General features: G+C 35.9%; 1 protein-coding gene across 1 annotated transcript in view; it reads left to right on the top strand.

Annotated features, from left to right (window-relative positions):
* Otogl (otogelin like) overlaps positions 1-13,247 on the top strand; it is a 137,275-nt gene extending 124,028 nt beyond the window's left edge. The window contains exons 49-58 of the mRNA XM_032918557.1: positions 750-851; positions 1,192-1,296; positions 1,383-1,423; positions 3,004-3,067; positions 4,824-5,002; positions 5,440-5,544; positions 6,963-7,082; positions 8,164-8,209; positions 11,734-11,813; positions 12,794-13,247. Of these exons, the coding sequence (XP_032774448.1) occupies positions 750-851; positions 1,192-1,296; positions 1,383-1,423; positions 3,004-3,067; positions 4,824-5,002; positions 5,440-5,544; positions 6,963-7,082; positions 8,164-8,209; positions 11,734-11,813; positions 12,794-12,994 (1,043 nt within the window). The 3' untranslated portion in view covers positions 12,995-13,247. The remainder of the gene's footprint in view (positions 1-749; positions 852-1,191; positions 1,297-1,382; positions 1,424-3,003; positions 3,068-4,823; positions 5,003-5,439; positions 5,545-6,962; positions 7,083-8,163; positions 8,210-11,733; positions 11,814-12,793) is intronic.
* The last annotated feature ends 216 nt before the right edge of the window (positions 13,248-13,463 follow it).

Below are 13,463 nucleotides of genomic sequence, written 5' to 3'. Positions count from 1 at the left end.
CAGCAGAAAGTATTGTTTTATGAACTAGGGAGTAAATAATATGAAGAACTCCACTCCTCCTTTAGCCCCACCTCCAAATCAAGTGAATTATCATACCAGGCAGCAGACGATATCTCCCATAATTCCTTTAAGCTTCTGTGACTGTAAGTGGCTAGATTAAGTTTGAACAAAGATATCGGGGCAAATACAAAACCTCAAGAGCAAGAAGAGATGGCAGCTCTCTCAGTTCCCTGTCCTGGTGTGCCTCTGTTTCTCATTCTATTTCCATAGAAAGAGACTCTGATTAAACAGACATGAGTTTTCCCACACGGTAGCTGGTCAGTATGAGGCCCCTTTATTAACAGTCTCTGCAAGAACTCTGTGGATGAGTCATTCGACAGAGTCATTCAGACATTTTTCAGATCTCGGAGGGATGACTGGGCAAGTCCCTAGTGCATTGTCCAACCATAAGTGAGACTAATCAATGGAAGAAAAAATAATTAAAGGTAGTAAATTAATCATCGGTAGTGTGCTTTCAGGAAGAATAAATTATTCTGCTGGTAAATGGCTTATAATTTTGATAGATGTCATCTTTTGCATTGTACTTAGAAAGCATAAAGTTGCATGTTTAGGCAATGAAGAGCTACGCATTATTTTCCCACTTCCCAAGGAAGCATATTGCATTCTACTTTGATTTGGATTATAATCTGAACTAATCCTGAATTTGATTCTAGCCAATGTGACTTTGGTGTTTGCTTTTTAACCTTTAGTTTGTAAGACATGCACTGAACTGACTCCACAATGTACTGACGGGGAATTCCTCACAGTGAATCTCAATACTACACATTTATGCTGTCCTCAGTACTACTGTGGTAAGCTCATTTTTAAACATTTACCCTATTTGAAAACGTTTAAATGTGTCTACAAAAGGTCCAAAAAGAGATATTTAAGAAGTCTGATGTGTATTAGTGGCAGTGTTAGTGCAGACGCCCTTGTCTTGAGTCTTCCTGGGATGAGCTAAGCTAGATAGCTCAGTTACCAAGTCTAAATAGGCATTCATGCTACCCTCAGGAGGACTTGGCAGGTGGGAGGGAGGTGGAAGGAGCAACTGCTGGGAGCCAGAAACCGGGCACACCTTGGAAATGACAGCTCACTAACGAGGACATGCAAGTCCATGAGATTCACCTTTACCCATTTGATTTTGCTTCCTAGTTTGCGAGCCAGAACTTTGTCCCCCACCATTACTTGAGTGTGCAAAAGATATGAATCTGGTGAAAGAAAATGTATCCGGACAGTGTTGCCCAAACTGGCATTGCGGTAACTCATTTTCTACCTCCAAGTTTGATGATAATGAGTTGATGTGTTCTGAGTCAGGTAACCATCTTGGCTTTCCGCCCTTCTAGAATGCAACTGTGAAAATCTTGTCATGCCAACTTGTGAAGTGGTAAGAATGTGTATTTTTGTTGCCTTGTTGTTTTGTTCAAATCAGTATCCTCTCCCTTTATCTGCCTCATTTCTGGATTTTATAAATGTTTACAATTTTAGAACTGTCCTCATTATGTTATGTTGACACAGGTTAAACTAACCATATTATATGATAGTTAACCTTTTATATTTTACTTAACAAAGTGGCCTTTTAAGGTCTTCTGCATCTTTTATCCCAGTACTTGTAATGCAGAGGCAGGTGGATCGCTCTCTGGGGATTTGAAGCCAGCATGGCTACATGGTGAGTTACAGGGCAACTAGGGTTACAGAGTAAGATGTATCAAAAAAGGGATTCCTAAAATAATATGTAGTTATTTAATAGACAATCTAATTTACTAATATTATAGTACTGAAGGTGCTTAAAATGAAGCAGAATACTGGAAAAATGTTATTTCAATATTGAAAGGCATCTCAAATAACTCTTCTAAACAGTGTACTTCCAATATGTCCTTTACAGAGGAAGAATAGGTATAAATGTGTAACTGTTGTCTCTTTTCTTTCTTTTTCCTTGCGTTATCTATGACTATGTAAAGAGAAACATTTCAAGGATTTAATATTCTAAAATAACTGGGGTGACTGATGACAGCTATTAACAGAGTGTGACTAATAGTGCTTTATATGTCTTTTCATCAAATATTTCATCTTATGTAATGAGACTTAGAAAAGAAGATATATCCCTGTCCTCATTTCCGTTTTTAATATGTGTTATAAAGATTAAAAGCACAGTGGAAAAGGAAATACTTACAAGCAAATTCTTGACTATTTAAGCCTAGTCCTGTGATTGCTTAGAGGATGCTAAATCATTTCCAACAGGGTGAGGTTTGAGCCTCATTCATGGCATAAGCTTACTAATAGCTACAGGTTATACATTACTCAAGGTGGGCTGGGTGGGTGTGTGTGCCACCTCAATCCTGACCTAATTACATACACTGGCCCATTTATTTCTTTCACCAAAACTAACTGGCCATTGGTTACATTATATATGTTTTGTGGATGAGAAAAACAAGGCACAGATTGGTAAAATACTGTATACTTGTCTGTATAACCAGTAAAGAGTGAGTCAAGTCCTTCATGTAGTCCTACTCCTGAGTTGGCAATTAGACACTCTCCTAGACTCACTGCTTTGCCCTTTAGAATACTGTGATCAACAAATTTGATGGATAAGGAAATTGGAGTACAAAGAGATTGAATAGTCTGTGCTGTGGAGATGGTTCAGTGACTAACTTTACCTCACAAGTGTAAAGTCCAGAGTTAGCAAACAGAGCACCTATGTAAATGCCAGGCAGACACATCACCTGTATTACTGGCATATAAGGACAAAGATAGATCTTCAGGGCAAGCTGGCTCCCTAGATTAGCTTGACAGATGAGCCCTGAAGAGACGTGAGACGCCTTGTCTCGTGTAAGATAGAGAGGGGTTTCAACATGCGACCAGCAGGTTGGTGAAGTATTTCCACAAGTGTCTACCTGGGCACCACTATTTATAATGTTTATTCTCAAAATGATCATGATAAGTCACTTGATAATTTCTTTCCAATAGGGAGAATTTGCCACAATAGATCAAACCTTTCAGACTGACTGTGGATGTGTACAGTACCTCTGTGGTAAATATTTTTAAAAATACTTTTTAAATAACACATGCTTATTATTGATATCTGTTGTTTGTATATTTAAACATATTCATATTTTCTTTGAAAAATATTATATAGTAATTCAATTGTGAGTCTTCTTTAAACAATTATTATTTTTGTTCATAATATCTCAAAATGATCTGAGAAATTTGATAAGATGGGAAAAGGAATTATTTCTACTATAGCACTTTTTTTTATTTTTATTTTTTTTATTAACTTGAGTATTTCTTATTTATATTTTGAATGTTATTCCATTTCCTGGTTTCCGGGCCAACATCCCCCTAACCTCTCCCCCTCCCCTTCTATATGGCTGTTCCCCTCCCCATCCTCCCCCCCTTGCCGCCCTCCCCCCAACAATCTAGTTCACTGGGGGTTCAGTCTTAGCAGGACCCAGGGCTTCCCCTTCCACTGGTGCTCTTACTAGGATATTCATTGCTACCTATGAGGTTGGAGTCCAGGGTCAGTCCATGTATAGTCTTTAGGTAGTGGCTTAGTCCCTGGAAACTCTGGTTGCTTGGCATTGTTGTTCATATGGGGTCTTGAGCCCCTTCAAGCTCTTCCAGTTCTTTCTCTGATTCCTTCAACGGGGTCCTATTCTCAATTCAGTGGTTTGCTGCTGGCATTCGCCTCTGTATTTGCTGTATTCTGGCTGTGTCTCTCAGGAGCGATCTACATCCGGCTCCTGTCGGCCTGCACTTCTTTGCTTCATCCATCTTGTCTAATTGGATGGCTGTATATGCATGGGCCACATGTGGGGCAGGCTCTGAATGGGTGTTCCTTCTGTGTCTGTTTTAATCTTTGCCTCTCTATTCCCTGCCAAGGGTAGTCTTGTTCCCCTTTTAAAGAAGGAGTGAAGCATTCACATTTTGATCATCCGTCTTGAGTTTCATTTGTTCTAGGCATCTAGGGTAATTCAAGCATTTGGGCTAATAGCCACTTATCAATGAGTGCATACCATGTGTGTTTTTCTGTGATTGGGTTACCTCACTCAGGATGATATTTGTTTTCTGTATTACTTTAAAACATGGTATCTAAAATTGTGAAGATATTTTTATTCTCTATGTGATTATCAGTATTAGCATTTAAAAGCATGAAATGTTATATTTTCACACTATGTATTAGTGGTTCATAGAATGAAGAATATTTCTTCAAAGGGTTAAACTGCTTCAAAATTTTTTTAATGTGCAAATTAAAAGAGAACCTCAGAATTAGAGACAAGGAGAGCTCTGGGCTAGATCAACCCTCTTCCAGCCTGCTCTAATATGTCACAGTTTATTTCTATTAACATAATAATCACAGAAATGAAAAATGTTACAGAATCCCACCATGAAGGGTACTACTATTATTGAATTAGATGTTATATTCATCCAATGGTCATGATCTATGTCTGGAGAAGGGGCAGTAATATTTTTCTCATCTTTTGAAGTTGCTATAAGATATGTCTCTTGAAGCACGCTAATATAAGTGATTTTACAGGGATACCTGTATGGTATATAATATACACTAAGTAATATCTGTGCTACTGATGTTGCTAACTACATTCTTGCATTGCTAGAAATGTGTAATATGTTACTTGACCTTGAAAATTTGGTTCATCATAATGAAAATATAATTATTAATATAAGTTTTATCTATTGATTGGTAAATACAAAATGCAACATTGTGGGGTTTTAAAAATATTCATTCATTCGTTTGTTTGTTTGTTTGTTTATTTATTTATTTATTCTAGAAAAGGATGATGTGTGTGTGTTTCAAGAAGTATCAGTGTTGAATCCTGGCCAATCTCTAATAAAGTATTTGGAAGAGGACTTTTGTTATACAATCGAATGTCTGGATGAAAAAGATAACTATACAGACTTTCATACTTTGAATGTTACAATGGTGAATTGTTCCAAAGACTGTGATGTTGTAAGTATTCTTATAAGTTGCTCTAAAGATCCCGTGAGTTGAAATTTTTCAGTTAGAGAATTTGAACTTGTAAATAGTTTATGACTTCAACACTTGAGTATCTCCTTAACACTCTATTATTTTATGAGATGTGTATTTAATGCTGGCACTCACTTTACTCTGCGCCCTTGAGTTTCCAGAGTTGTCACATACAGTTTGGTTGACCTAAGATTGTTGCTCCTGCTTGATGAATGTTGACTGGTAGAGGTCAACACATCCTTCATTTCTAAGTTGGCTATTTAAAGTAAATTATTGTTTGAAGTTCTTCATCTTGAGCTTCAGGAATGCTTACAGATAATCAGAGAGAGCATGTTAGAGTTGGAAACACCTTCAGGACTAATGCACTAAAATGCTTGTATAGCTGTATGGCTAATACTATTCCCGTTTATTATATTCAGCACCAGATATACATTCCATCCTCCAGTGATTATGATTGCTGTGGGACATGTAAAAATATATCCTGCAAATTTCATATGGAAAATGGAACATCAGTTATATATGAGGTATGGATTTTTATTCCCTAAACCATGTCTTATGGACAATAACCCTCTGTGGCCCTTTCTTAAGGTGGTATTCTTGCAACATTAGAAAATGTCATCTGCCACATGTCTGCATACATTGCACACCTATTCATATTTTGTTATATTTAAAAGTTTTGATTTTTTTTGATAATTTTATAAAATATTTTTAAGTTGCTTCCTAAGGTAATTTTTTCCCCATATCCCGTTCCTAAGGTAATTTTAATATGGACTTTCACATTTTTCCAGATATAAGAAATTAGTTTCAGGAAAGGCTGGTATCTAGTAATTTATGAGAATAGTAGAAGTTAGTATTCTCCCGAAACTGTTAAATTTTGTTTTTGATTTATTGGATATTATTATTTTATGAATTTATCATCGTTGTTTTTGTTGTGTTGAGACAGAGTCTCTCTGTGTAACAGCTCTGGGTATACTGTATTTGCTTTGTAGACCAGGCTGTCCTTGAACTCACAGAGATATGACCAGCCTGTCTCCCAAGGGCTTGGACTAAAGTGTGCACCACTGTGCCTGGCAGAACTTAAAGATTGTTGACTGGGGTTCTTGGAAGACGTGCAGCTAATCATAAATTGAGATAGGACCTAGAGCAGTGCTTCTCAACCTTCCTAACGCTGCAACTCTTTAATGCAGTGCCTCATGTCGCGGTGCCCACTCCAACCATAAAACTATTTTGTTTCCACTTCCTAACTGTAATTTTGCCACTATTAGGAGTCATAGCAACCCCCAGATTGAGAACCCCCGACCTAGAGCAAAGAATGTGATTTGGTTTATCTTAGTTTCTACGCTTCTACAAGAAATCTTCAAGAAAGAGTTTGACTGACTGTTAAATCATAAGTATAACCCAACATGCATTATAATGCAAATGATTTCTTTTAAACCTGGCAATGAGGGAGCAAAAGGAAATAAAGAAAATATGAAGTAAGGGGTATTGTGAGGGGGTGGTTTGTTGTTTTGTTACTAGAGATAAATACCAAAGGGTGACATTTGACATTGGATTGTTAGATGATCACCTAGTAGAAATAGTTACCTATGTACTTCTTTCTGTCCAGGTGCTTTATTTCATATTAACATCTCATTTCCATTATGAAACCAAACACATACAAACATGTACTCTGAGTGTGTGTGTGTGAGTGTGTGTGTGTGTGTGTGTGTGCATGTATGTATGCAAGTATGTGTGCATATGTGTGTGTAGATGTTTGTATGTGTGTGTGCTTAGTGTAATTTTGAAATAAAATTGGGGGCATTTTCAGATGGAATGCTAATGTTCTAAGAAGCTCTCTATCTTGTACTGGATTTGATGAAATCAAGATTTAATTAATTTAGGGATTCTAAGTAATGTAACAGATCTTAGCAAGTATCATAGTAACTTTCTCTTTTATTCTTAGGAGGGAAGCACTTGGAACCATAACTGCAGCACGTACGAATGTGTTCATACTGAGGAGGGGGCAACGATTCTAAACTACAGCATGGTCTGCCCTCCTTTTAATGAAACTGAATGCAAACTGGTTTGTACTTTATCATATGTGGAAATTCTGCATTAACTGTTATCTAGGAAGTATGCATTAATATGTTTTCTGAGGTCCTACAGACGCTCCAGCTGATCTCTGTTATAGTTCTTAAGTTTGCTATTTTGAGTTCAAATTTGACTCCTTCAGAATGGATAATTTGCTGTCTCTAGGTGTTTACGTGTATATTTAAGGGTAATTGAAAAGGCCTTTGGTGAGCAAATCCAGGCTCATTTTTATATAGATAAAATGGTACTTAATTGAGTTTTTGTCTTTTTTCTCTTAGACACATTGATTTATCATGTCACTAATGCCTCCACAGCTAGTGACATTTTACCTTGTTTCCCAGATACAGGCCACTGGAGGACTTGGTGTTTTCCTCAGATTCTATAGTTTTACTCCATTATATTTTCTCAGAGCAAAATATATCAAGACAGATTTTTAAATTGTTATGATTTTATTTTAAAACAATCTCTTTCTAGTGTTAGTGTTAGTATTCATTGAATAATGAATTTATGAGGTTTAATGAAGAATGGGAGCTATTCTGTTGTGTAGAAAAATAGCAGCGGCTCCCTGATTTTTCCTCTGTATTTATAACCTTTGATAACGGCATCTAGCAAGCTCTCATGTGCACTAAAATTATATTTAAGTTCTGGAAAATGGGGTTTGTTTGAAAAATAAAAATTTCTCAAAGAAAAAGGTAATCCTAACATTTATGATATTTAGAGATTTAATTCATCTAATTAATATGGTTTAAATTATTTTTGGAGTTGAAAATTAATGACAACTAGCTAGAATAACTTTCATATTTTATTATCTGAAAAATATGTGGAGCATTGTAAAAGTATTCCTTTGGTAGCATTTTTTCCTACTTTTTGTATTAAGGAAGAGACAATTCAGCTTTTAACAAGATAATCTTGTTTGTAAGAAACTCTTATTAAGATTTGTTAACATTTAATTATTTTTCTGTAAAGGCTTTGTGGTAGGTGATAAAATATTGTGAGAATTGGCTTTCAATTTCAAGTTGAGAGGAAATGAATAGACACTGTATGTTTTACCTTTTGCCTGTTTCTCTTCCTAGAATGAAGGCATTGTAAAGCTTTATAATGAAGGCTGTTGCAAGATCTGTAAGTGAAGCCGTAGTCCATGCAATGATACATTACCTTTTGTGGGTTGTATGGTTGTGGTGTTCTTCTAACAGTTTGTTCCAAAGATATCCTTCATGAAGTCTGCTGCTTAAATGCTTTTGTGATGCGTGGTTGATATCCTGTAACCCTTTATACTGTGTGACGTACATAAACACTTTTATTTAGATAAATTTTATTTCATTCTTGGATGTTTTGTTTTATGGCATTTTCTAAAAATCATAGCCTAAATTTTTCCTTAAAATTAAAATAATATCATGTGCATGGGTGTTTTGCCTGCATGTGTGTCTGAACACCATTTGTATGCAGGACCTTTTTGTAGAGGCAAAAAGAAGGGAGGGCATCAGATTCTGTGGAACTGGAGTGCTGAGAATCAAACCCAAATCCTCTGGAAGAGCAGCCAGTCATCTTCACAGTTGAATCACATCTCCAGCTTCTGGTCTAGGATTTTAATAGGTTTGAATCTTAAGTTCACTATGGCCTACTTTGCTTGGAATATGTTCAACTACACAAAGTTAAGTAGATTATGATAAGGTGACACTAAGACACCAATGTGGACATTTAGGAGAGTAGAGTATTTTCAGACCTTTTGAACAAATCTATATGTCTGTATTTCTGGAAAATGCCAAGAGTGAATTATATTTTAATCCTATATTAGAAATGTTCATAGTAATTAGTTAAATACCTATAATGTATTTTATAATTGTTTTTAATTACATTTATTTTGTGGTGATTTTGAATAATTAAAAGATTGAACTAGAATAGAGAACTATTTGTGCAACAAACCATTCCTATTTTTGAAAATATGAACTTATATGAATATAAAATTAGGAGCTTTTAAAAATTACATGTGGAGACATTATAATTTATCTAGAGGTGCTTTGGGGGAATTATAATTTGGGTTAATGATGTCATGACAGACAGATGGGTTGTCAGATATATGCTGAAGTGATTCTCAGATGAGATTTCTAAGAATCCTAATGGACTGAATCCCATGAGTATATACATACAGAATATTATTTAGTACAAAAGTCCTCCACAATAAATTCTGGAATTAATCTGATTTTCAGCTCAAAGAAGTTAAGCAACCTTTTAGTTCCATTGTGTATGAGCCCAACATTAAGTCATATATAAGACTTCCCTCTTCCAAAAAAAAAAAAAAAAAAAAAAAAAAAAAAAGAAAAGGAATCATTTATCATTTACAACTTGTCAATTTTTTCTGTGTTGCTTTCTAGGTCTACTGTAACACATAATCTCACAAATCAAATCACATAATAAACATTCGGAATATATTGTCTCACAGATCTGGAGTTCCCAAACTGAGGTGTTGATGAGCCTCTCTCTAATGAGTTCAGTGAGGGAAAAGTCTCTGTCCTTGACTTATAGATATTGTCTTCACATTTATATCATATTTCCATTTGTGTTTGTGTGTGTGTGTGTTTCTCCAAACTTCCCCTTTTATAAGGACTGGTCATATTGTATTATAATCTACATTTTTATCTTGTTCTTCTCTGATTGCCTTGGTAAAGCTTCTACACCTCTACTGAACACAGAAGATTTGAGGGACACAATTCAATAGACAAGAAATATACTGACTTGGTCTTGGGAATACAGTAACATACATTTTAGCTACAGGAATCTGATGAAACCATCCAATGACATTTTTCTCTTTGTTGAAAGTGAACAATTTTGTATTCAGTAATCTCTGAATGCCATGTGAGCTGATGTTTTTTGATTATGTATTGTATCAAGAAGACAAGAATTAAGTTTAGCTGTAGAATCTTAAAGGCTTGTATTTATATATTCTTACTTATTCCCTTGACAGCTTTGGAGTCTAAATGCTCCTTTAGATACAAGAGAGAGGCACAGTCATAATCAAAGCCAAGGCTATTGTAATTGTTTCCATAATACCAAACCAGGATAATTAATAGACAAGTTAGTGTGTTTATTTTCTGAGGGCAGACAGGAAAAGAAATATGGGTGACTAAACTGATATAGGATAAACTAGTACTCCTCAGCCTGTTTAGACATGGCCACATGCATGGACGGGGTAGCTTCCAGAAATCATTAGGAAATCAAGTAGAATCAAGAGCAGGAGATCCCATTAAACAATAATAGATATAGGCCAGCATAGCTCATCTCTGCCAAGCTTTTTGCACTGGAGAACAATGGCCAACTTAGTTCTGCCGAGTTAAGGAATGTGAGGTAACTTATGAATTGGCATTAGAGAGTCTTTGTCAAAGGTTGGAATTCTAAATGACCAGGTTGTGTCGTAGAGATTGTGGAGTTTGGATACTGTCACGCGTGCTGTGATAAAGAAAATATACTACAAAGAAATCTGTGAGGAATACATAGGAAATATTTCTAGGAACAAAATACTCAACTAACCAATAATGAATAATATTGTCCCAGATACTTATTGAATTAGTTTTTCGTTGACAAGAGCAGTTTTATTTCAGTCAGTCTTAGCTACCCAGCTCTCCTCAAATCAAAGTAGCTTAATTTTAACTGTTGGAATTTCATGTCAGCCTGCATTCTAAGACTCTCATGGGAAGTCATATGAAAATTGATACTGTGATTCTACCATTCCATATGCGGAACAGAATGAGTCAATGATTTCCCTAAAGTGACAAAGCAAGTCAGTGGCAGAGTGAGATAAGAATCCTGGCCTTTGGTGTCCTGATTCACACTTAACTATCAAACATTTGTTAAGTATACATTCCTGGGTATATCATAATGTAATACTCAGTTGCATATTGGTACATGCAACTGTGTCATGAATGATTATAAGGTGTTTTTTAAAATTTGAAATTAAAGAGGACATTTCAAAGCCATAGAATAAATTATGAATCATTCATGTGTTACAATAATGCAGACAAGTAATTAAATTTTACCACTTAGCATATTAATGAATACTTACAAAATGAGTTTCAGTTTTATTTAAAAATTGTGTGTTAATCAGTTATTTCTACACATTACATATTTACATGTATTTAAATTATTCCACATTTGTAACACTTTTGACTAATGTTATTCTAAGATAACGAGGCCAAAAGTGAAGATAATTATGAATTTAGAAAGTATAAGCTATAGGGAGGGAGAAAATAGATATTGGATATGTAACATCTAAGAGTAGAGTTTGAAAAACAATTTTATACTGACTATATGTTTTAAATGAATACATCCTTTTGCAATCTAATTCCATTTATATTTAAATTAAGGAAGCATTTTGCATGAAATTTCAATATTTATTATTATTTTAAACCATGTGCTGCTATATGTATACGTATATGTGTGTGCATGTTCATATGAGTGTGGTCCATAGAGAGGGGCCAGGGTTCCAGTGCCTCCTGGAACTGGAGTTAGAGTGTCGTGTGCCTTCTGATATGGATGCTGGGAACTCCGTTTCCCTGGAATAGCAGCATGGGCTCTTAACAATTTAACCCTCTTTCCACCCCTTACAAGGGCTTTTTTGACGAATAAATACATTTTCTTTTCTTTTCCAGGCAAACGGGAAGAAAGAATATGCCAGAAACTGATCATTAAATCGATCATAAAGAAACAGGACTGTGTAAGCCAGAGCTCCGTAAGTAGAAGAATAGCTATGGTTACATAAAGCACATGCGTGTTTCTGGAACTCGGTGGGTCACTGACATGTGGTACTGACAAGTGAGCTCTAAATAAAATGACATACAATATTTAACTTTGAGAGTGTTCCTATACTCTAATATTAAAATATTGTATTTCTGAATTATAAATTACTCTTTGCATAAACAATCAATAGTTCTAAATGATGATTGCAATCTGGAGAGATAGGTACTCGATCTACATGTCTTCGACTATATTTTGTATTTAACATTGTGATTTTGCCCAGGGAATGTTTACTGAGTTATTAATTTACTCCATTTAGAATGGCACATTCAATTCTATGCTGTACGTGCACCACAACACGATACCAGTGACAATAGAATTATTGGACTAGGATTAAGTTATTCCATATATCTATTCAGTTTTGCATGTGCAAGCCATTCTTTGAATTATGCAAGCATTGCTTCTCGGCCTTTTAGCTAAGATCAAGTGAATTATGTAAGCATTGCTTTATTCAGTACAACTGTGTAACAACCTTTGGTGTAGGTATGAATCATGTTCTAATGTAACATTTCCATAATCTTTTTTCCATCTTTATTAAATTGGGTATCTCTTATTTACATTTCAAATGTTATTTCCCTTTCCCGGTTTCCATGCCAACATCCCCCAACCCCTCCCCCTCCCCTCCTATATAGGTGTTCCCCTCCCCATCCTCCCCCCATTGCCACCCTCCCCCTAAGAATACTGTTCACTGGGGGTCCAGTCTTGGCAGGACGAAGGACTTCCCCTTCCACTGGTGCCCTTACTAGGCTATTCATTGCTACCTATGCAATTGGAGCCTATAATCTTTTATATACATAGAAGATTGGGGAATGAAATGATTAAAAATACAAGCTCTGACTGACCCTGTGAAGGAATAAAGAATCACCAGTATTGGCTGAATTTGCAGATCTCTTTTCCCATCACCTATCCTTGCAGATTAGTGTGGCATCTTGTGATGGAAAATGCCCATCAGCTACCATATATAACATCAACGTCGAAAGTCACCTGAGGTTCTGCAAGTGCTGTCGTGAAAATGGAGTGCGGAACCTGACGGTGCCTCTGCACTGCTCGGGAAATGGCACTGAGGTTATGTACACCCTCCAGGAACCTATAGACTGCACGTGCCAGTGGAATTGAGCTCTTGCGTTTGAAGAATGCTAGGCAACAGAGTCCTGTCAAGCAACACTGTCTTTCCTCACTGTTACTTAGGCCCATGGTGGACTTCTACTCTCTAATGTGTCTTTACCACTGTTGGGATTTGACAACCTAACAGTGGATTCAAGATGTGTGTAGTCTTAATGGAAAAAAAATAGATCTGTTGTTTTATTTTAGTGAGTTAAATTATTCCAAGTTCTTTAACTGAAATGCTGTCACCTTTCAATTGTAGGGTAGGACAAGTATTGCTGTAAAATAGAAGACTGTGATGCAGAATGCCTTCCATTGTGGTCCCTTGTTCTGCTGTTGATTTTTTGTTTTTGTTTGTTTGTTTTGATTTGCAAAGTCTTCCAATGCTGTCCAAACTGAGGTAGACTTTCATTTCTTTTCTAGACTTACCAATGCGATTAGTTGTAGTTGTAATTCACTGAGAGATAACCATTGAATTGTA

Source organism: Rattus rattus, chromosome 1 (genome assembly GCF_011064425.1).
Source record: "Rattus rattus isolate New Zealand chromosome 1, Rrattus_CSIRO_v1, whole genome shotgun sequence".
Taxonomy (NCBI): domain Eukaryota; kingdom Metazoa; phylum Chordata; class Mammalia; order Rodentia; family Muridae; genus Rattus; species Rattus rattus.
The sequence above is the reverse complement of the archived record's forward strand: the minus strand, read 5'-3'. Positions and strand labels throughout refer to the sequence as shown.